Below are 21,971 nucleotides of genomic sequence, written 5' to 3'. Positions count from 1 at the left end.
ATTCCTAAACCAAAAGGAATAAAACAGAGTCAGTTAAGGTCACAACACGTGATCATCAGATCAAAAAGGACATAGAGTTTGGAATCTGGTTTCTATCTTCAGAAGTGTTAGTTTGAAAGTGAACCCACAGATGGATACAGTCTCCAACATAATAAAGAGAACAGAGGAATGGAGTTAAAATGAATAATCCTTCCTGTTTATTGACACAGATAACCAGGCAGACAGACAGACAGGCACACATCAGTGTTTTGATACTCTCACCTGTCATCTGGACAAACTCAAACACGAGCAATTACCCTCCCAATTTCTCTTCTGTTCATTCACAGCACAGCTGTTTACACACATACTTAAAGGAGTAGTAAAGGGAAAATGCATGTTTAGCCCTGTTTTAAGGTTACTTATGATCATATACAATGGTTCAGATAAAAACGTTGACAAAACTAGCACTTTTGAGAAAGTCTGATAATTGCTCTACCACTGTTTAGGTCATACAATGGATGTGGGTGGGCATCTTGAAAAATCTTTCAAAAACATGTTAAACTCTCGATCTTTTTTGGTCATATTGGGGGGTACAAATTTGTGAAAATATCAGTATTGCAGGATTTTACAGTAGTCTAGGCCTGTATTAATTAATGAATTTATGTTTCCTCATTTATGTTAATGTCATTACAATAGGCTACTGGCTACATTAGTCAACTCACCCAGAACGGTCATTATAATGGTGCTTTGTGTATCAAATTAGTTAATGTGACAGAACCTTCTGTTCTCAAATATACGTTTTTTGTTGGTTTGTAGAGTCATTATTGGACCTTGAATTAATATTTCTTCCATGGTGTCTGGATGTTCAGAACTGTTATGTGCTTTTTACACACTAATGTAAATGTTCCTCTGCCTGCATGAAATAGTAAGCGTCCAATTGATATAGTGCATTGTGTCGGCCCTGTGTATGGAATGCTCTATATAAATCAAGTTTGATTTGTTTTGAAATACAATCCAAGTCAGCATACTACTTAACCTCTAAAACCTTGAGAATGCACTTTGGTTCATCGTTTCCATAATCACCTTTCAACTCTACAACTATGTCAAAAGAAAAAAATAATTGGATCAAGCATGATGACATAGTGGTGAAAGTAAATGTATTTTAATTAATATTAAGATACAGTATTAAACTAAATGATTCCATTCTTGTTCAAAGGAGTTCTGTTTGTGTGGCAGTTATGGCCAAGTAGGCTACTACAGCTAGATGACCTGTACAGGCTACTATGACCTGGTAGGATCCCACTGATGGAAAAACATCAAGTTAGTTGTAATCATGTGACAGTGAAGGATGCTGTTTGTTGACTACAGGTGACATACCCCCCCAGACTTGACACCAAGCTCTGGGACCTGAGGCTCAACCCCAGCCTGTGTGAGCAGGGGTAAAACACAGTATAAATATTGTAATACTGTAGCTCCACAGGTCTGTGTGAAACTTAATCTGCGGTCCAGTTTGGCTTATTACTCATTACTTATTTTCAACATCTTTTGGTTATTTCCCAGTCTCTTGTATCTTCTGAAGCAGGTATTCCATCTGTACGTTTAGGTTGGGCTGCCCTTTCTTGGTCTTTGTGTTCAGCACCTTAAAGGTCTCCTTCTTCTTCTGTTTGTACTTCTGAATGGCCTCTTCTCTCTGTTGCTTGTCCTTCAAGAATTCCTAAAAAGTGAACATGAGCACATAGAAAGCAGTTAAAACACTTTTCCATGTCTGGAACTGGTATAAGGCCAGTGCAGTGCAAGATAGGATTTATTGATTTTAGGATAGGTCTATTTCACCTCTTTCTTCTTTGCGCGTTTTTCTATGATGCTCTCAAACTCCTCCTTTGTCTTCTGAAAGGAAGTCTTTTTCAGCAGCTTCTTCTTTTGACGGTTGCTCAAGGGGAGACTAGGAAGATAACACACCCGCATCATTAACACACCCGCATCATTAACACACCCGCATCATTAAGACCCACAATGACTTCACAGTTAATGTTCTTGACACACATCCAGAAGGCTCTGCATCACTCATCCACACGTCACTGAATACCGACTACAAAGTATTTCAAATGCATTTGACACAATGACTACAGCAGCACAAAACGTACTGCAAATGCACCCCTACCCTCAGAATAGATTTTATTTAGGACGTCAAGAAGGAGGTAGACCAGGCAACTTCAAATCGTTCAGTGACGATGTCTTTCTGCTTATTAGAGCAACGATTAACCTGATTTATGCATATTAGAGCAATGATTAACCTGAATTCTGCTTATTAGAATAACAATTAACCTGATTTCTGCTTATTAGTATACTGACTGAGGGGGTTGGGGCGAAGTGTTAGTGTATGATCCTGGTGAAGTGTTAGTGTGTGTGTTAGTGTATGATCCTGGTGAAGTGTTAGTGTATCATGTATTAGTGTAATATCCTGGTGAAGTGTTAGTGTATGAAGTGTTAGTGTATGATCCTGGTGAAGTGTTAGTGTATCATGTATTAGTGTAATATCCTGGTGAAGTGTTAGTGTAATATCCTGGTGAAGTGTTAGTGTATGAAGTGTTAGTGTATGATCCTGGTGAAGTGTTAGTGTATGATCCTATGTGCAGTCTACCCAGCGTGTGCTGTAGGCTTACCTGTAAGCGCCAGAAGCCGACGAGGGTTCTGGCTGTCGCGTGGCAGAGTCAGTCTGGTCTGGGGTGCCGTCAGGCTCAGCTACCGGCTGTTGAGTGGAAGGGTCAGGCTGCTCTGTGGGAACGCCAGGCTCTGCTACCGTGTCTGCAGACAGAGCTTGTTCTGCGGGAGCATCTTCTAGCACCTCTTCTACCACAACACCCATTCTACACTGGGTTCTCTTTATACGGCTCATCCGAGCTTCGTCGTAGAGTTTCTCAGCCTCGGCCTTGTACAGGTGGCTCAGGTGGTCGGGGTACTCGTCTCTGTAAAAGGTTCTGACCGCTGCATGTTTCCTTCTCTCCTTTCGTAGCAATTTGTTGTACTCGTGTTGCACTTTTTGCTTTCTCTTGAATGCAAAACCCTGACCTGTTAATGGAAGAGATTCATCAATGACTGGCTAATATTGTAGCCATCTTGGTTGTTCTGCATCACAAGACTTGGTGAACCAATGCCAATACAACTTCAGGTCATGTGTAAGCAATGACCCTGTATTAACCAATCTATAGCAAGTTAACAGTAATACTACTAGCACACTAGACTGCCTACATGAAATATAGCTAACAATCTAAGCTTTGTCAAATGTCTCACTGCATATTATGAATATTACTACTACTACTACTAATAATAATAATAATATTAATAATAATAATACATTTTATCTATAAGGCGCCTTTCAGGTCACTCAAGGTCACCGTACAGGATAAAAAAGACACTTTGATTATATCTGATTATATTTTACAGTTTAGGCCACTTCATTCATCTGGTTCGTCTATCTAGACATCATTGACTTGGCAGTGTAACAGTGTAAGCAGCTAGAAAGCTAGCTAGCCAAGTTAGTTACCTTCTCCAACACTTCCTTCAAATAATTTATTCTCGTGGACCCATTTCCTTTTCTGTTTGTTGACACCCCCAGGTCGCTGGTTTGCTTGATTATATTTGCCACCATTCCTCGCAAATTTGCCTTTGTCCTTGAAGGCAGAACCTCCCTGACCTGTTAATTGAAAAGGATTAATCAAAAACTGGCTAATATCGTAGCCACCTTCGTTGCTGTGCATCTCAAGACATTAGTGAACCAATAAAAATACAACTGCAGGTCATGATTCATGTAGGCTACCCGATGGGCCTAACTCTAGCTAGATATAGCTCAAGTAGTAACAACCTGACAGCTTGCTCATGCTCACTGCATATTATAACTATTAGGATCACATTTTGAATTTTACACCAAGTAATCCATCTGGATTGTCTATCTAGACTTCCTTGACCTGGCAGTGTAAACTGCTAGAAAGCCAGCTAGCTAAATAGGCTGACGTTACCTTCGCCAGCACTTCCATCCAATACTTTATGCTCGGGGACCCATTTCCTATTTGGTTTGTCAAGAACACCTGGTCGCGTGTTTGCTTGTCTGTCCTTGCCACTATTCCTCGCAAATTTGCCTTTGTTGTTCATATTCTGATTTACAGTTGTCATTGGACTGAATTTAAATAAAGTAACGTTATCCGTGGAATTAAATAAATGTTTACAATTCCACGCTGATAAAGCATGCGCTTCCTTAGTGTCGCATTGTGATGACGTTCAGATAAGAATAAGACACGAACCATCGATACAAGAGCAATCGTACGAGAGAGAGACCATCGTGTTGTTGCGCTCTTCCGTAGTGTTCAGTGTTTTTTGGTACACCCAACATGGCCTCCTCGAGTGGACCAGAAAATGACCATCCTTTGGTTGCAACTACTAATGTCTGAGTGTGCAGTAGAAGTCCTCGATGATCACAGAGAGCACACATCCACGTTTAGAGAGCTTTAATGGCATCTCCTTTGAATTCACTCGAAGTGATTCGGAGTAAGTTAGACGAAGTAAAACGCTTTCTCTCCGTTTCGCTGAGCATCGCCAATGCACACACTGTGGAATTTTACACTCGTAATGTATGGGATCAATTCATGGCTGTGCCACCAGTGGAGGTCCTGTCAGCGATCATTTCGGACAGTGTCCAGAAGAGGGCGCCAGAAGACTATTTAAGTGGTAGAGGTACTGTAACGTTTATTCCATAAATTGTGTGCTGCTGTTCACATATATTCAAATATAACAAGTTAGTGGTCATTTCTTATTTAATTAAAGACACTTATAGAAAATGCATAAACCTTAAATGTTTGTTATCAGAAACATTATAAATGTAATGCTCTCTTGCAGATGAGACCAAGACAACATTTGGTTTCTGTGATGACTCTAAGCGGTTGGTGGATGTTGCTGAACTGTTGGAGGCTGCCAAGGCTCACTCCCTGCCTGGCCTGGGGCTGTGTTTATCTAGGAACGAGCTACTGCTGTCCCTCAGAGACCTGGATCATGGCTCACCCCTAGAGGAAGGTAATGATGGTCACTCAGTCTATTCCAAAAACAAGAGGGAGTGTGTTTTTATCTGATTCTGATCTGAGATGGCTTAGAGGGAATTTGTCTTGCGCAGTGAGTCAACTGCATACAGAATGTGCATAGGGTTAAGGCGTTTCATGGTTTCACTCCACATATAGGCTATTCTCTGCAGTTTCACTTTGAATTCAGATGCGTTCTCTGTCGCTGTCTGAACGACTGCATCAGACACCGGTTACGCCGACGTGTTCATATACCGACTGTTCCAGGTTCTGTGATGGAGCCTGATGAGTTTATGAACTCTAAGAAGTCCCACGAGGTTCGGGCCATGTCGGAGGTGGTGGCTCGTTTAGCCGAACGCTGCGGGGTCAGACAGGTGAGAGAGAGACAACATATTTTGAACCTAAACCCGAACTTGATATCCACTGATGTATGGGGCCAAACCAGAATTTGACTGCTTTTCTGAACTGTCAAACTACATTTCCCAGGTGATTGACGTGGGCTCAGGGAAGGGCTACCTGTGCTCCTTTCTGTCTCTGCGCTACGGCCTCCGAGTGTACGGCATCGACTCCTCCAGCACCAACACCCACGGCGCCCAGGAGAGAAACAGGAAGATGAAGAAATACTCCAGGGCTTACCAGAAACACACTATTAAAGGCAGGACTCTGAGAGTGGTGCCCCCTGCAGGTTTGGACGATATTACACCGAGTAAAAGTGACGGAAATAAGTTCGACAAGGTTGAGCGTGCAGAGGATGAAGAAAATCAAGACGCAGAGTGTGACAAAACAGAACTACACGAAGACACTGTGACGTCACGGGGCGAGGAAGAGGAAGTGACATCACCACCACTCGCCTCTCCCACCGTAGAGGACAAAGCAGACACCCTAGACCCTGAACCAGGGGATCCCTTCATCAGTGCACTGTCTGTGGACGCGGTGGAGCCCGTGTCCCCCCGGGTCCCTCCCAGCCAGCTGACCGCGGAGGAGAGGGAGAGGAGGAAGAGGGAGAACCTGGAGAGGAAGGCCCAGAACAGGGTCAACAACAGTGACAGCAGCCTCTACTCACCTTTGACCTCCTACGTTACCGCGGAGACAGAGCTGCGGGAGATCATCGCTGAGCTTGAGGTGAGCGACACTCTTGAATTCGGTTAATTAGCCTAAGGCCATGAGGAAGTGAGGAAACGATTCACTCCGTCGAATTAGGCTACACTGTACGAGGAAATTAATAACATGACCTTGCCTACATCAAGCTGCATTTTTACAGTGATATTCAAGTTGTTCAAAATACTTGCTAAATGGCAATTGAACACCTCAGATCATTCTGCTTCCCTGTATGTTAGCCTCATATCAGTTAGGGCTATAAGTGCCGCTGCCAGCTTCTCAGGATCTCATCAATTCATCTCCACACCCCCCCCCCCCCTCTCTTCCAAACCTCAGGAGGCGGTCATGGTTGGCCTGCACACGTGCGGAGACCTGGCTCCCAGCACGCTGCGCATGTTCGTGGCCAAGCGGGAGCTCCTGTCTGTGTGCAGCGTGGGCTGCTGCTACCACCTCCTCTCTGAAGAGCACGATCCCGGCAGACAGGGTAATGACGCGCGTCGGGGGGGGGGGGCGAGGGGGGAACAGGCTGGCGACCGCATTCCCCGGCCTGATCCAGACCTCTTCACATGGAGTCAAACGCCTCAAAGCATGGGCATAAGGGGCGGAGCCTGTCGCATACCTTTCTAAATGAAAACCTCATCCTGCCCAGAAGAGAGGAAGACTGTAGCTAGCCAACTCCGAGAAGTGAGAGTTAACATGGAAGAAAAGTCCCAAGTGGCTTAAATCGCACCTTACGTGCCACATATGCTACCGACATCTCGCACGAATGCAGGATACTTGAAAAGTGTAAAGCTGCGGTCAGCGACCAATCAGAGGCCGAATCAGACTCCCAGCACAGCCCTCTATCTGCACGGGCCAATCACCCTCCACGCACAAAACCCAAGAGTCTTCCCATCGGTGTCCACGAGTCCCAAGCCCCCAGGATTCGAAATCTAAAGTGAAGGCCTATTGAACCGCGCCATCTTGGCTAGATTTGTAGTCACTTGGCTATTTCCGGTGACTTTTGACTTGCGCAGTTGAGCTTCTCTGGCCGACGCGCGTCCACGAAAAAGTTCACATTTATCTGAAATGTAGACGCGCGTTCCCGGCTCTCTCGGCTCTCCCCGCTTTGATTTAGCAATGAAAACCGGCTTGCATATTAACCTGTTTTTGTCAAATATATCAATTGGAGAAATTATTTTTTGATCCTGGCATCTTAGTTTTAACAGGTTAAATATAATTGAACATGTTTTGTTTGCTAGTAGATGGTATTCATTCCGTTCGCGATAACGTTATTGCAGCCAGGCTAAATTCCTCCAGGGAGCCAGTGACCGGCGAGTTGAAGAGCTTCACTCCCCGCCAGCAGGAGCTCTGGCCGCGGCTACCGCATCTCGGAAAACCCGCTGAGTTCGTGGCTGCTATTTCACACTCGCCCTTGATCAATCCCAATACCGATCCATGGTAATAATGAATCAATCGTTCAGATCAGATCGGCAGTGCTACATGCATGTTACAACATCATTGTTAGCTGTATTAACATAACCATAGCCTACATTTATCTCTCTAACGTTAGGCTATCCATCTTACACCAGTCGGCCATTCGATAGCTGGAAGCGGTCAACGCCAACGTTGACTGAAAACACCCAAACTCAGTGTATCGTTTCATCTTCATGCTACACATCAACTCCTTTACATTGTATGTGAATAAATTCCTGTTATTCTAAAAATATCCCATTTCTGTCCATTCCTGGAAAAGGCTAATAATTGCTGTCAAATGATCACTCCAGTTTATCACCGTATCCCACTACCATTTCAACTATGCACAGGAGGTTGTCTTGTGGTCATTTTCATTAAAAAATGATTAGCCTGATCAGTTTGTTGTATGTATTAAGCCCTTTTTGAGCGGTATGCTTGTATTAATAGCTTATAGCTTGCCATACTCACCAACCTTGGGACCTCAGAAATAGGGAGCATTTCCAAACCAAATTGCGGGGGGGGGCATTAAAAGCATTACAAATTAGACATTAAAAGCATTAAAACGAAATGTGAAACATTATATATATATATATATATATATATATGTGTGTATGGAGCAATTGTTTTTAATGTCCGACTTTTGTCTGTGCTGTTCAGTAAATGTGCATCTGTCCTAATTTATTGTAGCCTATCTACTACACAACCTAGTTCAAATTTATGAATCTCCCGCGGAAGTCAGGAGGGTTGGCAAGTAGGCTATGGTCACTGCTCCCCAGTAAAATTGAATAATTGAGGGGTTACTTACAGTACAAAAAAGTACAGCATTTGTAGAACTCGGATGATACTACATAAATTGCCATGCAAAGCCAGAGACTGTTGCTTGTAGACGACAAGACTGCTGTAACCATTCAAATGTGGAGGCTACACTGCATTGAAGGTGGGTTGGCTTACTTGACACAGAACACAGAAAACGGACACCACAAAAAAGGGCTTAAAGCAGGTCCTAAACAGCAGCAGGTCTGGTTGAGGTGTGAACTGGTCTCCTAAAAATGGCTTGAGCTGTGAGGATAAGAGGAGGCACACTGTTTCTGTTATTACATTTCAATAATAGAATATGACACACAAACCACATACATACACACATACACATACAGCCCGTCTTGGTTTAAAGCCCACTCACCAACGTCAAGGTGCAAGCCTATCGAGTGGGAACACGAGCCCAATCACGAACAGGACAAACTCAGACGGGACAACACAGCATACAAATAATCAAGGAATATGTATGTTGTCATGCTGTTTCACATTTCGTTTTAATGCTTTTAATGTCTAATTTGTAATGCTTTTAATGCCCCCCCCCCCCCCCGCAATTTGGTTTGGAAATGATCACGCCGCGGAAGATTCATAAATGTATGAATGCATGTTGTGTAGTAGATAGGCTACAATAAATTAGGACAGATGCACATTTACTGAACAGCACAGACAAAAGTCGGACATTAAAAACAATTGCTCCATACACACACATATATATATATAAGACAATCTCCTGTGCATAGTTGAAATGGTAGTGGGATACGGTGATAAACTGGAGTGATCATTTGACAGCAATTATTAGCCTTTTCCAGGAATGGACAGAAATGGGATATTTTTAGAATAACAGGAATTTATTCACATACAATGTAAAGGAGTTGATGTGTAGCATGAAGATGAAACGATACACTGAGTTTGGGTGTTTTCAGTCAACGTTGGCGTTGACCGCTTCCAGCTATCGAATGGCCGACTGGTGTAAGATGGATAGCCTAACGTTAGAGAGATAAATGTAGGCTATGGTTATTGTTAATAAAGCTAACAATGATGTTGTAACATGCATGCAGCACTGCCGATCTGATCTGAACGATTGATTCATTATTACCATGGATCGGTATTGGGATTGATCAAGGGCGAGTGTGAAATAGCAGCCAGGAACTCAGCGGGTTATCCGAGATGCGGTAGCCGCGGCCAGAGCTCCTGCTGGCGGGGAGTGAAGCTCTTCAACTCGCCGGTCACTGGCTCCCTGGAGGAATTTAGCCTGGCTGCAATAACGTTATCGCGAACGGAATGAATACCATCTACTAGCAAACAAAACATGTTCAATTATATTTAACCTGTTAAAACTAAGATGCCTGGATGAAAAAATAATTTCTCCAATTGATATATTTGACAAAACAGGTTAATATGCAAGCCGGTTTTCATTGCTAAATCAAAGCGGGGAGAGCCGAGAGAGCCGGGAACGTGCGTCTACATTTCAGATAAATGTGAACTTTTTCGTGGACGCGCGTCGGCCAGAGAAGCTCAACTGCGCAAGTCAAAAGTCACCGGAAGGCCAGAAAAGCACAACTGCGCAAGTCAAAAGTCACCGGAAATAGTCAAATGACTACAAATTTGCCAAGATGGCGCGGTTCAATAGGGCTTCATTGTTGATAGCGGCCAGTGAATGGAGTGGCTGTATCCAGTTTAATTAATACATCCATGCCACGAGTACTCTGGTTTATCTTGATGTGACGATTATTCACATTGTTTAGTGTCACTGCTATAGGCCAATACAGCCTATTCAAAGACGAATCCCGTGCTGGTGTGACTTATGTACCCTTTCAGTACGTAGGCTCACGATTAGCAGAGTCTCTTGTGATTCACTACCTTGTTGGTGATCGATCAGATGGGCTAAAGGAGTGAGTGTCCTGCCTGGGTTCCCACAGGACAGGTTTAGTCTCCAGGCATGGCGTATAGATAGACAAGGAGACGTAGTAACGCCTAAGATCACCACTCCCCTCACACACACACAGACCACACTTCTCTTGTGCACATATGGTTCCCATCATATATTGTAGCTTCAACCAGAGCCAAACTCTTAAGTCTCGAACTGCCTGCTGTGCTTGCGTGTGTGTATGTCTCTCTCTCTCGTCCTTTCTCCATCCCTCCATCTCTATCTCTTTCATCATCGCTCACTCATCTCTCCCTCTTTCCTGCGCCGTCCTTCCTCGGAGAGGTCCTGTGACACTTCCACAACCCTCCCCCCGCCTCCCACACACACACCCTCCGTAGTTTAATGCTAACCATAGCTCTGTCACATACACACATCTACCCTGTCACTCTCTTTCAGCCCGGGGGACGGATTCCTTTCCGGCGGGCCCAGTCGTGTGCCGTTGGATACATACACGATGACAATAGTATATTTGCAGGCCATTGCCGATTACCATCGTGTGCAGGAGTAGCCTGCGCAGCCAACCGCCAATACAGATCCCCTTATGGAAAGACGAGGGACACTGTTAGAACCATTGGGTAGATTTATAGTCTCAGGATAACAGTTTAAAAAGATCTGAAAATGTGATATTTTCGACCTTTTTCATTTAGAGTGGATTTGGAAATTATTTATACGAAATGTTTTCCAGCGTCATATGTTAGATAGATCCATAAGAGGGGGTTTCTCAGCTAGCCGACTCTGAATCAATATAAGTACCGGGCCATAAGTCATTGTAATTCTGTATCAGTGTTTCAGAAGAACCTCAACTCTGGTTCTTTTGCGTAATTAAGCCGAGATATGTGTTGCGCTAGTTCAGCTCTAACGCTTGTGATTCAAGGGTTATGGTATGCTGAGTAGCTGAATTAAGTAGACGTAGCCTACTCCGAGTTGAAACAGATAGCAGCAGCCCAGGATGTTCTTCCTTAGGTAGCCTACTTGAGTTGAGAAGGTCTGCTCTAAATTAACAATGCTTTTTCGGCCTTCCCCCGTGTGATCAAGTAATACATTATCTTCGTTTTTTTGCCGGAAGAAGCCAGATCATGTACTTCTGTCATCGCTGTCAATGTGGTTTCAAACAGACACACTGACTACAGACCTGACCAGTCGAGCCAGAATGTAAACAGTCTCCCCTTCCTATGGCATGGCTATAATCTCGCCGTTTACTGCTTTTCCTCGTGATGTAGCCTATGAAATGCACGTGTCCCTTTGTCTAGAATGACGGCGTCTTGAGTGATTTAACAATAGAGCCTTTGCAGAGGTTCGAGAGCTGCGTCCTACCCGGGCTTCTCTGTTAAGAGAGCTGCGTCCCACCCTGGCTTCTCTGTTAAGAGAGCTGCGTCCTACCCGGCCTTCTCTGTTAAGAGAGCTGCGTCCTACCCGGGCTTCTCTGTTAAGAGAGCTGCGTCCTACCCGGGCTTCTCTGTTAAGAGAGCTGCGTCCTACATGGGCTTCTCTGTTAAGAGAGCTGCGTCCTACCCGGGCCTTCTCTGTTAAGAGAGCTGCGTCCTACCCGGGCTTCTCTGTTAAGAGAGCTGCGTCCTACCCGGGCTTCTCTGTTAAGAGAGCTGCGTCCTACCCGGGCTTCTCTGTTAAGAGAGCTGCGTCCTACCCGGGCTTCTCTGTTAAGAGAGCTGCGTCCTACCCGGGCTTCTCTGTTAAGAGAGCTGCGTCCTACCCGGGCTTCTCTGTTAAGAGAGCTGCGTCCTACCCGGGCTTCTCTGTTAAGAGAGCTGCGTCCCACCCGGGCTTCTCTGTTAAGAGAGCTGCGTCCTACCCGGGCTTCTCTGTTAAGAGAGCTGCGTCCCACCCGGGCTTCTCTGTTAATGCCGCGACCTGTGAAACAGGAGTGGCCCGGCGTTGAGCGTCGGCAGAGTGGAGCGCCGTTATGACATCAGAGCGCTTGATTGAAAACAGTCGAGGAGTGCCAGCGGTCGTTCGCACGATTCCCCTCTCTCTGGGCCCTGCAGTGCATTCTGGGATGCGGGCCAACTCCTGCGGTGGACTACCTCACCCTAAATACTGCAGGGACCAAACCCACGAAGGAGTTGAGAAGTGTATGATGGAGTTTGCAGGAAGTTATCCATTCAGATGTGTCATATGAAATGATACTAAAAACTAGCCTCACTATACTATAATACTCATTCTGTACTCCAAGAGGATTTAATGTTACACCCACAAATGATTTCCCTGACAGTTATAAATTTTAAAAATAAATGATGTGGACCAAACAGACGCTTGGTCGCCAGCAATGGCGCAGTATTAAAAACACTTGGGAGTGTTGGGAAGACCAGGAAGTGGACAGATCAGCCGTGGAGACAAAGGACTTAGTAGTATGAGAGAGATTGTGATAGCATGCTAGCTGGTGTAAACAGTCTTGTCTGAATACTGTAAGCTAGCCTTCAAACTCAAGAGAAGCCTGTCCACGTCAATCGCCTCAGAGGTCCTGTCCCCGCTAACATGTGTTGAACAGAAGGGGGCTGTAGCACGAAGGCTAATGGGTTAGCGTTGGGCGCTATTGTGCTCTTTGGTTTTTGAGGGGACTTCAAAGCTAGTTCCGGAGGCCCTGGTTGAACCCCACTGAATAGTAGTCATGTTTCAGTGTACCCTCTCCCTTTGGACTTCTGTGGCCTTGTGGTTCACCCTTTTTAGGATATGGCAAAGAAAGGGTGGCAGCTTGATAGTAGTTGCTTTCAACACTTCCCTTGGCTGAAAAACACAACACAAACCGTTTGTCAAGACGCAGCTGGTGTGAAAATCAGTGTGCGTGTGTGCTCACTCATGTCACATGCACATGTGTCTTAACGTGTGTGTATGTGTGTGTGTAATGTATTCTTTGATCAGAGTGCCCAGCGAGCAGTGTGTGTGGGTTCCCTATGAGCCAGTACCTGAGAGAGCAGTCCTGGTTCTGTGGTAGAAACGCCAGGATGTCAGCATGCTTGGTACGTCTTCCTCACTACAGCCACATAGCCTTTCTACATCTACATTGAATTCAAGAGCTATCACAAGAGCAGTGATGTTCTTCAATCTTTTCTGTTATAGGCTTTGGAGAGAGTTGCTGTGGGTCAAGGGGTAAGTCCAGTCCTGTCATCAGAACATGAAAGGATGTACACATCAGTATTCACACTGATTTACAAGTTCACTATGACCATGATATCATTTAATAGCATGTTCAATACACACCACATGTCTTGTTCTACACCCATCAAAGTTAATCAAAGCTGATCAATCGACTTATTAGCATCTTAAAACTGGGCATATGTAGCTTCCCTTAAATCCTGAGATCCTGTTGCTATAGACGACATTCCATACCTAGTCTTAACAGATTCATTACAGCAAACTCTGCCCATATTTCTTCATGGGAACTGCTTAAAAGAACTGATTTACTACAACAACACATAGGCTAGTCAAGATGTTGACTGCTGTGTCAGGCCAAAACCGATACATGATACCAGCCTGGCCATTAATGAAGAATGTGTATGAATATTAATGTAATCACAGTGAGAGGGATAGCATGTTTGAACTGGATCTCGATCCTAAGAAAAGGGCCTGATTGCGTATTTGGCATCAAGATTGTCGTGGAAATTCTCATTGCGTCTGAAGCTCGACCCAACCACTGGCAGAAAAAGAAATAATGTCTCAAAAAAGATTTGAAATCAAAATGACAAAGGGATATTTGTGTTTTGGGGCTATTTTACAGATTCAAATGGAGTCCCTCTTCTACAGGGCGGTCCTGCATGTGATTTTAAGGGACCATTACAGCGCATTCAAAAGGTGGGCTCCCATCCATTCATTTTTGAAGACCCCTCTTGTCGAAAACACAAGTGGGGAGGTCCATTAAGCGCCCTCTTACCCTCTCGGTCTAAGAGACGAGTGGAGAGACGTCCCTGCTGGGACAATAGGAGAGAAGGACACTTCTAGATGTTTGAGCTGAGTTGATCTAGATGTTTGAGCTGAGCTGATTGGGGCATGAGGCAGAATCAGACCACTGTGACTTAATACAGCGGGGGGCTGCTTTCAGCATGAGAGATTTCAGGGGCTGAAAGTACCGTTTTGAGTGAAGACGGCCGTGTGTGTGCGTGTGTGTACGTGTGTTTTTTTGTGTGTGTGTGTGTGTACGTGTGTTTGTCCTCTACAGTGAGAAGCGAGTAGGAAACATCTACTCCAAAGCCAGCTCGTTTGTGGACTACGTCCAGAGAGCACTGAGGAGGCTGGAACTGGATGAATCGAAGGTCAGTTCTGGAACATTGGAATGTTCCAGATATTGGCAATAATATTTTTGATTGAGTCCAATCCAGTGGAAAATAAACATGGGTTTATGCTGATCCTTATTTGGAATCATTTCTAAAAAGCGCATCTTGATATCAAAATATCCAATTCCGCTTTATAAGAAAGAATAGACATTTTGTTTTTCCCTATGCAGTCCAACTCACAAAAGAGATGATCATGCTACCTAAAATCCTTTCTTGAAATTGGCTTCATGTCACAGGGACATAAAGCGATTTTATAAACATTATGAATATAATCTGTAATAATAATAATAATCTGAATGTACAGTTTGTCACTGGTGATACCTGCTCTGAATCCCTTCTGACGTTTCAGAGTGGGGGAATGTGGATAAGGCATTCTAAACGATCAGCGAGTGCAGGGATAAGGATATGTCTCCTACGGCTCCACTGAGATGATGATGATGCTGTATGAATGAGGATTCCCTGTCTGCTCTGTTGCAGACAGAGCCTGCGACTAGACATGCTCAGTGGTTTGTGTTAGCTCTTTCATGCTACTCACATATCACCTGGGGGCATAAACCCACCCTCTCTCTCTCTCTCTCTCTCTCTCTCTCTCTCTCTCTCTCTCTCTCAGCTCTCCGCCAGTGTCATCCAGGATTACCATGACGCCTACAGACCCAGGATGTGTGAGATGCAAGCCTTCAATATGGTGGGCTGCTACAGTATTACCTTATTAGGACTACTGTATTAGTGTAGTGTAGTATTACTCTAAATAAATGGTTTCTCACTGGGAATGCTTACCCGGAGGCCATTTTTGTCCTGCTCTATGTATTGTGGATATAGTTATTACACCTCATTAGGTTTGGTTTACACTGACACAACCACAACATGACTTGAATAAGCTAACTTACTTCATGTGAATGGACCTTCTGTAAATTGAGAGCTAATACTGTCCAGTTGAAAGCCATCAAGTCCAATCCTCACTGTCCTCAGACCGGCTAATACAACTGGAACAGACAGTGGGAACTAGAGCCTACTTGATCTGAAGATGTTTGTTTACATTTTATATTACACTTTAGTCATTTAGCAGACACTTTTATCCACAGCGACTTACAATAGGCTACAGTATGTTGCAATGCAGCTGTGGTCATACTGCCTATACATAAGGTAGAGTATGCTTGCACTCGGTTTGATTTCAAGCTACGCTAACCCTCATCTGTGTGCTGTCCCCAGCTAAAGGTGACTTTGGCGCCCTGTATTGAGGGCTTTTTACTCCTCGACCGCCTCTGCTATCTGAAGGAACAGGTAAAGCATTCTACTTTGTACCCCTCCACCCCCCTCTCCTCTACCCTCTCTCTTCCACCCCTCTCTCCTCCACCCCTCTCTCCTCTACCTTCTCTCCTCTACCCCTCTCTCCTCCACCCCCCTCTCCTCCACCCCTCTCTCCTCTACCCTCTCTCCTCCACCCCCCTCTCCTCCACCCCTCTCTCCTCTACCCTCTCCCCTCTACCCTCTCTCCTCTACCCTCTCTCCTCTACCCTCTCTCCTCTACCCTCTCTCCTCTACCCCTCTCTCCTCTACCCTCTCTCCTCTACCCCTCTCTCCTCTACCCTCTCTCCTCTACCCCTCTCTCCTCTACCCTCTCTCCTCCACCCTCTCTCCTCTACCCCTCTCTCCTCCACCCCCCTCTCCTCCACCCCTCTCTCCTCTACCCTCTCTCCTCCACCCTCTCTCCTCTACCCTCTCTCCTCTACCCTGTCCTCCACCCCTCTCTCCTCCACCCCTCTCTCCTCTCCACCCTCTCCTCCACCCCTCTCTCCTCCACCCTCTCTCCTCCACCCCTCTCTCCTCTACCCTCTCTCCTCTACCCTCTCTCCTCTACCCTCTCTCCTCTACCCCTCTCTCCTCTACCCTCTCTCCTCCACCCCTCTCTCCTCCACCCCTCTCTCCTCTACCCTCTCTCCTCTACCTTCTCTCCTCCACCCCCCTCTCCTCTACCCCCTCTCCTCCACCCCCCTCTCCTCTACCCCTCTCTCCTCTACCCTCTCTCCTCTACCCTCTCTCCTCCACCCCTCTCTCCTCCACCCCTCTCTCCTCTACCCTCTCTCCTCTACCCTCTCTCCTCCACCCTCTCTCCTCTACCCTCTCTCCTCTACCCTCTCTCCTCTACCCTCTCCTCTACCCTCTCTCCTCCACTGCCCTCTCCTCTACCCTCTCTCCTCTACCCTCTCTCCTCCACCCCTCTCTCCTCCACCCCTCTCTCCTCTACCCTCTCTCCTCTACCCCTCTCTCCTCCACCCTCTCTCCTCCACCCCTCTCTCCTCCACCCCTCTCTCCTCTACCCTCTCTCCTCTACCCTCTCTCCTCTACCCTCTCTCCTCTACCCTCTCCTCTACCCTCTCTCCTCCACTGCCCTCTCCTCTACCCTCTCTCCTCTACCCTCTCTCCTCCACCCCTCTCTCCTCCACCCCTCTCTCCTCTACCCTCTCTCCTCTACCCCTCTCTCCTCCACCCCTCTCTCCTCTACCCCTCTCTCCTCCACCCCCCTCTCCTCTACCCTCTCTCCTCTACCCTCTCTCCTCCACCCCCCTCTCCTCTACCCCCTCTCCTCCACCCCTCTCTCCTCTACCCTCTCTCCTCTACCCTCTCTCCTCCACCCCTCTCTCCTCTACCCTCTCTCCTCTACCCTCTCTCCTCCACCCCTCTCTCCTCCACCCCTCTCTCCTCTACCCCCTCTCCTCCACCCTCTCTCCTCTACCCCCTCTCCTCCAGCCCTCTCTCCTCCACCCCTCTCTCCTCCACCCCCCTCTCCTCTACCCTCTCTCCTCTACCCTCTCTCCTCCACCCTCTCTCCTCTACCCTCTCTCCTCTACCCCCTCTCCTCCACCCCCCTCTCCTCTACCCCTCTCTCCTCTACCCCTCTCTCCTCTACCCTCTCTCCTCTACCCTCTCTCCTCCACCCCCCTCTCCTCTACCCTCTCTCCTCTACCCTCTCTCCTCTACCCTCTCTCCTCTACCCCTCTCTCCTCTACCCTCTCTCCTCCACCCCCCTCTCCTCTACCCTCTCTCCTCCACCCCCCTCTCCTCCACCCCTCTCTCCTCTACCCTCTCTCCTCCACCCCCCTCTCCTCCACCCCTCTATCCTCTACCCCTCTCTCCTCTACCCTCTCTCCTCTACCCTCTCTCCTCCACCCCTCTCTCCTCCACCCCCCTCTCCTCCACCCCCCTCTCCTCTACCCTCTCTCCTCCACCCCTCTCTCCTCTACCCCTCTCTCCTCCACCCCTCTCTCCTCCACCCCTCTCTCCTCCACCCCCCTCTCCTCTACCCTCTCTCCTCCACCCCCCTCTCCTCCACCCTCTCTCCTCTACCCCTCTCTCCTCCACCCCTCTCTCCTCTCCACCCTTTCCTCCACCCCTCTCTCCTCCACCCACTCTCCTCTACCCTCTCCTCTACCCTCTCTCCTCTACCCTCTCTCCTCCACCCCTCTCTCCTCCACCCTCTCTCCTCTACCCTCTCTCCTCCACCCCTCTCTCCTCCACCCCCCTCTCCTCTACCCTCTCTCCTCCACCCCTCTCTCCTCTACCCTCTCTCCTCCACCCCTCTCTCCTCCACCCCCCTCTCCTCTACCCTCTCTCCTCTACCCTCTCTCCTCCACCCCTCTCTCCTCTACCCCCCTCTCCTCCACCCCCCTCTCCTCTACCCTCTCTCCTCCACCCCTCTCTCCTCTACCCCTCTCTCCTCCACCCCTCTCTCCTCTACCCCTCTCTCCTCCACCCCTCTCTCCTCCACCCCCCTCTCCTCCACCCTCTCTCCTCCACCCCTCTCTCCTCTACCCTCTCTCCTCTACCCCCCTCTCCTCTACCCTCTATCCTCTACCCCTCTCTCCTCCACCCCTCTCTCCTCTCCACCCTCTCCTCTACCCTCTCTCCTCCACCCACTCTCCTCTACCCTCTCCTCTACCCTCTCTCCTCTACCCTCTCTCCTCCACCCCTCTCTCCTCCACCCTCTCTCCTCTACCCTCTCTCCTCCACCCCTCTCTCCTCCACCCTCTCTCCTCTACCCTCTCTCCTCCACCCCCCTCTCCTCTACCCCCCTCTCCTCCACCCCTCTCTCCTCTACCCTCTCTCCTCCACCCCTCTCTCCTCTACCCTCTCTCCTCCACCCCTCTCTCCTCCACCCCCCTCTCCTCTACCCTCTCTCCTCTACCCTCTCTCCTCCACCCCTCTCTCCTCTACCCCCCTCTCCTCCACCCCCCTCTCCTCTACCCTCTCTCCTCCACCCCTCTCTCCTCTACCCCTCTCTCCTCCACCCCTCTCTCCTCTACCCCTCTCTCCTCCACCCCTCTCTCCTCTACCCTCTCTCCTCTACCCTCTCTCCTCCACCCCTCTCTCCTCTACCCTCTCTCCTCTACCCTCTCTCCTCTACCCTCTCTCCTCCACCCCTCTCTCCTCCACCCTCTCTCCTCTACCCTCTCTCCTCCACCCCTCTCTCCTCCACCCTCTCTCCTCTACCCTCTCTCCTCCACCCCCCTCTCCTCTACCCCCCTCTCCTCTACCCTCTCTCCTCCACCCCTCTCTCCTCCACCCCCCTCTCCTCCACCCCTCTCTCCTCTACCCTCTCTCCTCTACCCTCTCTCCTCCACCCCTCTCTCCTCCACCCCCCTCTCCTCCACCCCTCTCTCCTCTACCCTCTCTCCTCTACCCACTCTCCTCCACCCCCTCTTCTCCACCCCCCTCTTCTCCACCCCTCTCTCCTCCACCCTCTCTCTCTCTCTCTCTCTCTCTCATCCCTTTTCCATCCCACGGTCTGACGCCAGATGTGGGATCTCTCTACAAACTCCAAACCCAAAATATGAAACACTTCTCTTTTAATTTCCTCATAATTACCGTAGTCTGCTTGCTTCAGAGCAGAACCAGTGTGTGTGTGCGTGCGTGCGCATGTGTGTGTGTGTGTCCTACTTCCATCCACACTCAAGGTATTCTCACCTTCTTCCAAGGTTCAGATGTACCCAATACGCTTTGAACATTAAACCCCCTTAAGACCCCCTGTGTTGACAGTCACGGCATGATGCTAAGCGATCCCTATGCCCATGTCTAAATGTCAAAGTCTTGGCAAACAACATGCGGATAAAGGATAGATTCAGGTTTCGTATAAAATCGTTTCTATTTAAGAGTTTACTCAACGGTCACATAACATAGTAGGCCCTGTTCCGATTACTCAACTGTATATTTATCTATAGCGCTCAATGGTTTGGTCGTACCAGACTTTAAAAGGGCTTAGCGACAGGTCAAATGTCCTTGATGACAGCTACTTTAGTCGGGAGAAATTTGAGCGGAAGCTGTAAGAGTTTTTGTTCAAACCGTTGGGAATTTTTTTGGGGGGTCGGCTAATTAGAAATGAAGCTGTAAATGGACACCGCAGATCCCCAGCCAAGAACGTCGGGCTAATCTTTGATTTGAGTGATTATGACGAGCTAGCTGTGTGTGTGAACCGTCGACTTTGACCGAAATGGGGTTGAGTGCAAATACACCTCCCCCAATAAGAAATATTTAGCAGAAACTTATCGTAAGGCTGATAATGTTCTCATTTTGAGGCTGACAGGTTGTACAAGCTGGACCGTGACGTGTTTGTGTCTGTGAACAACAGCTCAGGCCTGCTGAACGAGCTGGCCGTTGCTCAACAGAGGCAGCAGACTGTCCATACATACATGATGGGGTTTTTTGGTGCAGAGACACCTAACACAATATTTGCACAGATGTTCTTCCTCTTGGGAATCATTAGAACAATTTTTTATCAGGGAGAACAGTTTTCATCAGAGGGCTTCTGCGCTTTGTTCAAAGGCGCTCAGCAGTGTCTACTAGCAGGGGGATCTTGTTTCTTTGACGCACGCACTTGTGTGTGTGTGTGTGTGTGTGTGTGTGTGTCTGTGTGTGTGTGTGTATCGGCGCGTCTTGGCAGGAGGATGTGTCGTTCTCCGCTCTGGTGCAACTCTTTGATCCGGTGCTGTCGCCAAGATGTTATGGCGTTGTGGGAGTGAAGACACCTGGGATAGTTCTGGAAACCGCGCTTCTTAGATTTGGCATTCAGTAGCACTGTGTCTTACTGGACTGTTTTAACTTTGTATCTATCAAGCGTTTGTGTAGGAACTATTTTCAAGTACACGTTAATGTCTCAGTAATGCTTGCTCTAATGAACTCCAAGGGAACATTATTTTATTGGATTTTGTCACTTATTTATGATAAGTGTAAATACGTACTGTGCTACCCTTTTGTTTTTTTGTTTCTTTGTTCTTTTTTAAAAACCATTTGGTTTTTATATCATTATATGCAAACAGGCTGTTGGAAGCTGTGTTTTGGGTGCCTGCACTCTCTCCCGACTTTATGTCCATAATAAAAGATTGCTTTGAAAAAAAGAAAGAATGTTCCTGTCGTGTCCCCACTCTGCACTCTCTCTCCCAAGAGGAACAAACATTACAAACACCTGGAAAAAACATCTCTCTCTTTTTTTCTCTCTCTTTTATTGATTTTCTTATTTAGTCTTATTTGAGAGTGGTTCATGAGAAAACAATTGCTTTCGGGACCGGTTATGGGGTGTGGGGAATGGTATGATTGAGTTTTTCTCTCCATTAGCCTATCCTACCCCTGACAGGCAGATCTGGAAACCCCATCACCGTGGTACTAAAAAAAAAAAAAAAAAAAAAGGAGGGCGGGGGGGCTACAGAGCAGCGTGAGGGGCAAGGGGCGCCCTCGACCCCTTTTAGCGGCGTTCACTCTTTCCTCTGTCGTTTCCATCATTGAATAAATCATTCCGTCCTTCCATCTTTCATAGAGAAAGCTTTGCACTGTACGGCCATGAATCGGGGTAGTGGAAATTGCATATAAACTTGACAGAAAGCAGAGAAAACAAGGCCAGAATCCAATAAGTGATTAACATTACTGTTACACAGTCCATTATAGCTCTGGAGCATATAATGGGGGTGCTTGAAATTATGAAATTGAATAAGGTATGCTCATGCGGGATATAATAAGCCAACACTTCAAGTTATACTGTATCGGTCATAACCTTTCCATGATGAAACCCATCATGAGCAACAGAAACCGAGAAGACCGTTTTTTCTCCGACACCTTCCAGGAGTGAACGTGAGACGATGATGAGGAAAGGAAGTGAAGGAGCTTTCCGTTGTCCTCGCCGACGCACGGTCACTTCCTCCGTCACCGTCATCGCCATCATCCGTTACTGTTGCTGCTTCCTCCAGCCCCATCTGCATTCATACCTCTGTCATCGGTACTGTTCTAAAACAGCATGTAACCGTCCAATGCCTTTATTTTTACCTCAGTAAAGACAGATGGAGAAGGCTTCTGGTGGGGCTG

The 21,971-nt window shown here is 47.3% G+C and overlaps 2 protein-coding genes across 2 annotated transcripts; one reads left to right on the top strand and one right to left on the bottom strand.

Annotated features, from left to right (window-relative positions):
* Positions 1-344: 344 nt before the first annotated feature.
* On the bottom strand, positions 345-4,236 carry ccdc59 (coiled-coil domain containing 59). The gene is made up of 5 exons (XM_084448242.1): positions 3,996-4,236; positions 3,524-3,673; positions 2,643-3,048; positions 1,813-1,921; positions 345-1,693 (listed from the first exon to the last, which is right to left on the bottom strand). The coding sequence occupies exons 1-5, from the start codon at positions 4,147-4,149 to the stop codon at positions 1,529-1,531; spliced, it is 984 nt and encodes a 327-aa protein (XP_084304368.1). The 5' UTR covers positions 4,150-4,236; the 3' UTR covers positions 345-1,528.
* A 248-nt stretch (positions 4,237-4,484) lies between these two features.
* On the top strand, positions 4,485-20,855 carry mettl25 (methyltransferase like 25; the record flags this gene model as incomplete). Its single annotated transcript, XM_084447637.1, has 12 exons — positions 4,485-4,712; positions 4,875-5,043; positions 5,313-5,419; positions 5,532-6,167; positions 6,480-6,627; positions 13,216-13,313; positions 13,414-13,443; positions 14,072-14,145; positions 14,510-14,603; positions 15,235-15,309; positions 15,834-15,905; positions 20,560-20,855. The coding sequence occupies 12 exons, from the start codon at positions 4,485-4,487 to the stop codon at positions 20,689-20,691; spliced, it is 1,863 nt and encodes a 620-aa protein (XP_084303763.1). The 3' UTR covers positions 20,692-20,855.
* Positions 20,856-21,971: the final 1,116 nt, after the last annotated feature.

Source organism: Borostomias antarcticus (genome assembly GCF_949987555.1).
Source record: "Borostomias antarcticus genome assembly, chromosome: 13".
Lineage (NCBI taxonomy): Eukaryota > Metazoa > Chordata > Actinopteri > Stomiiformes > Stomiidae > Borostomias > Borostomias antarcticus.
Note: the sequence above shows the minus strand (reverse complement) of the source record. Positions and strands in the feature narration are given on the sequence as shown.

Excerpts from the sequence above, each read along its gene's own strand:
- ccdc59 (XM_084448242.1), bottom strand. The coding sequence starts at position 4,149 with ATGACAACTGTAAATCAGAATATGAACAACAAAGGCAAATTTGCGAGG. Across the intron at positions 3,674-3,995 it reads GGATGGAAGTGCTGGCGAAG|GTCAGGGAGGTTCTGCCTTC; the intron begins GTAACGTCAGCC and ends TTCAATTAACAG. Across the intron at positions 3,049-3,523 it reads TGAAGGAAGTGTTGGAGAAG|GTCAGGGTTTTGCATTCAAG; the intron begins GTAACTAACTTG and ends TTCCATTAACAG.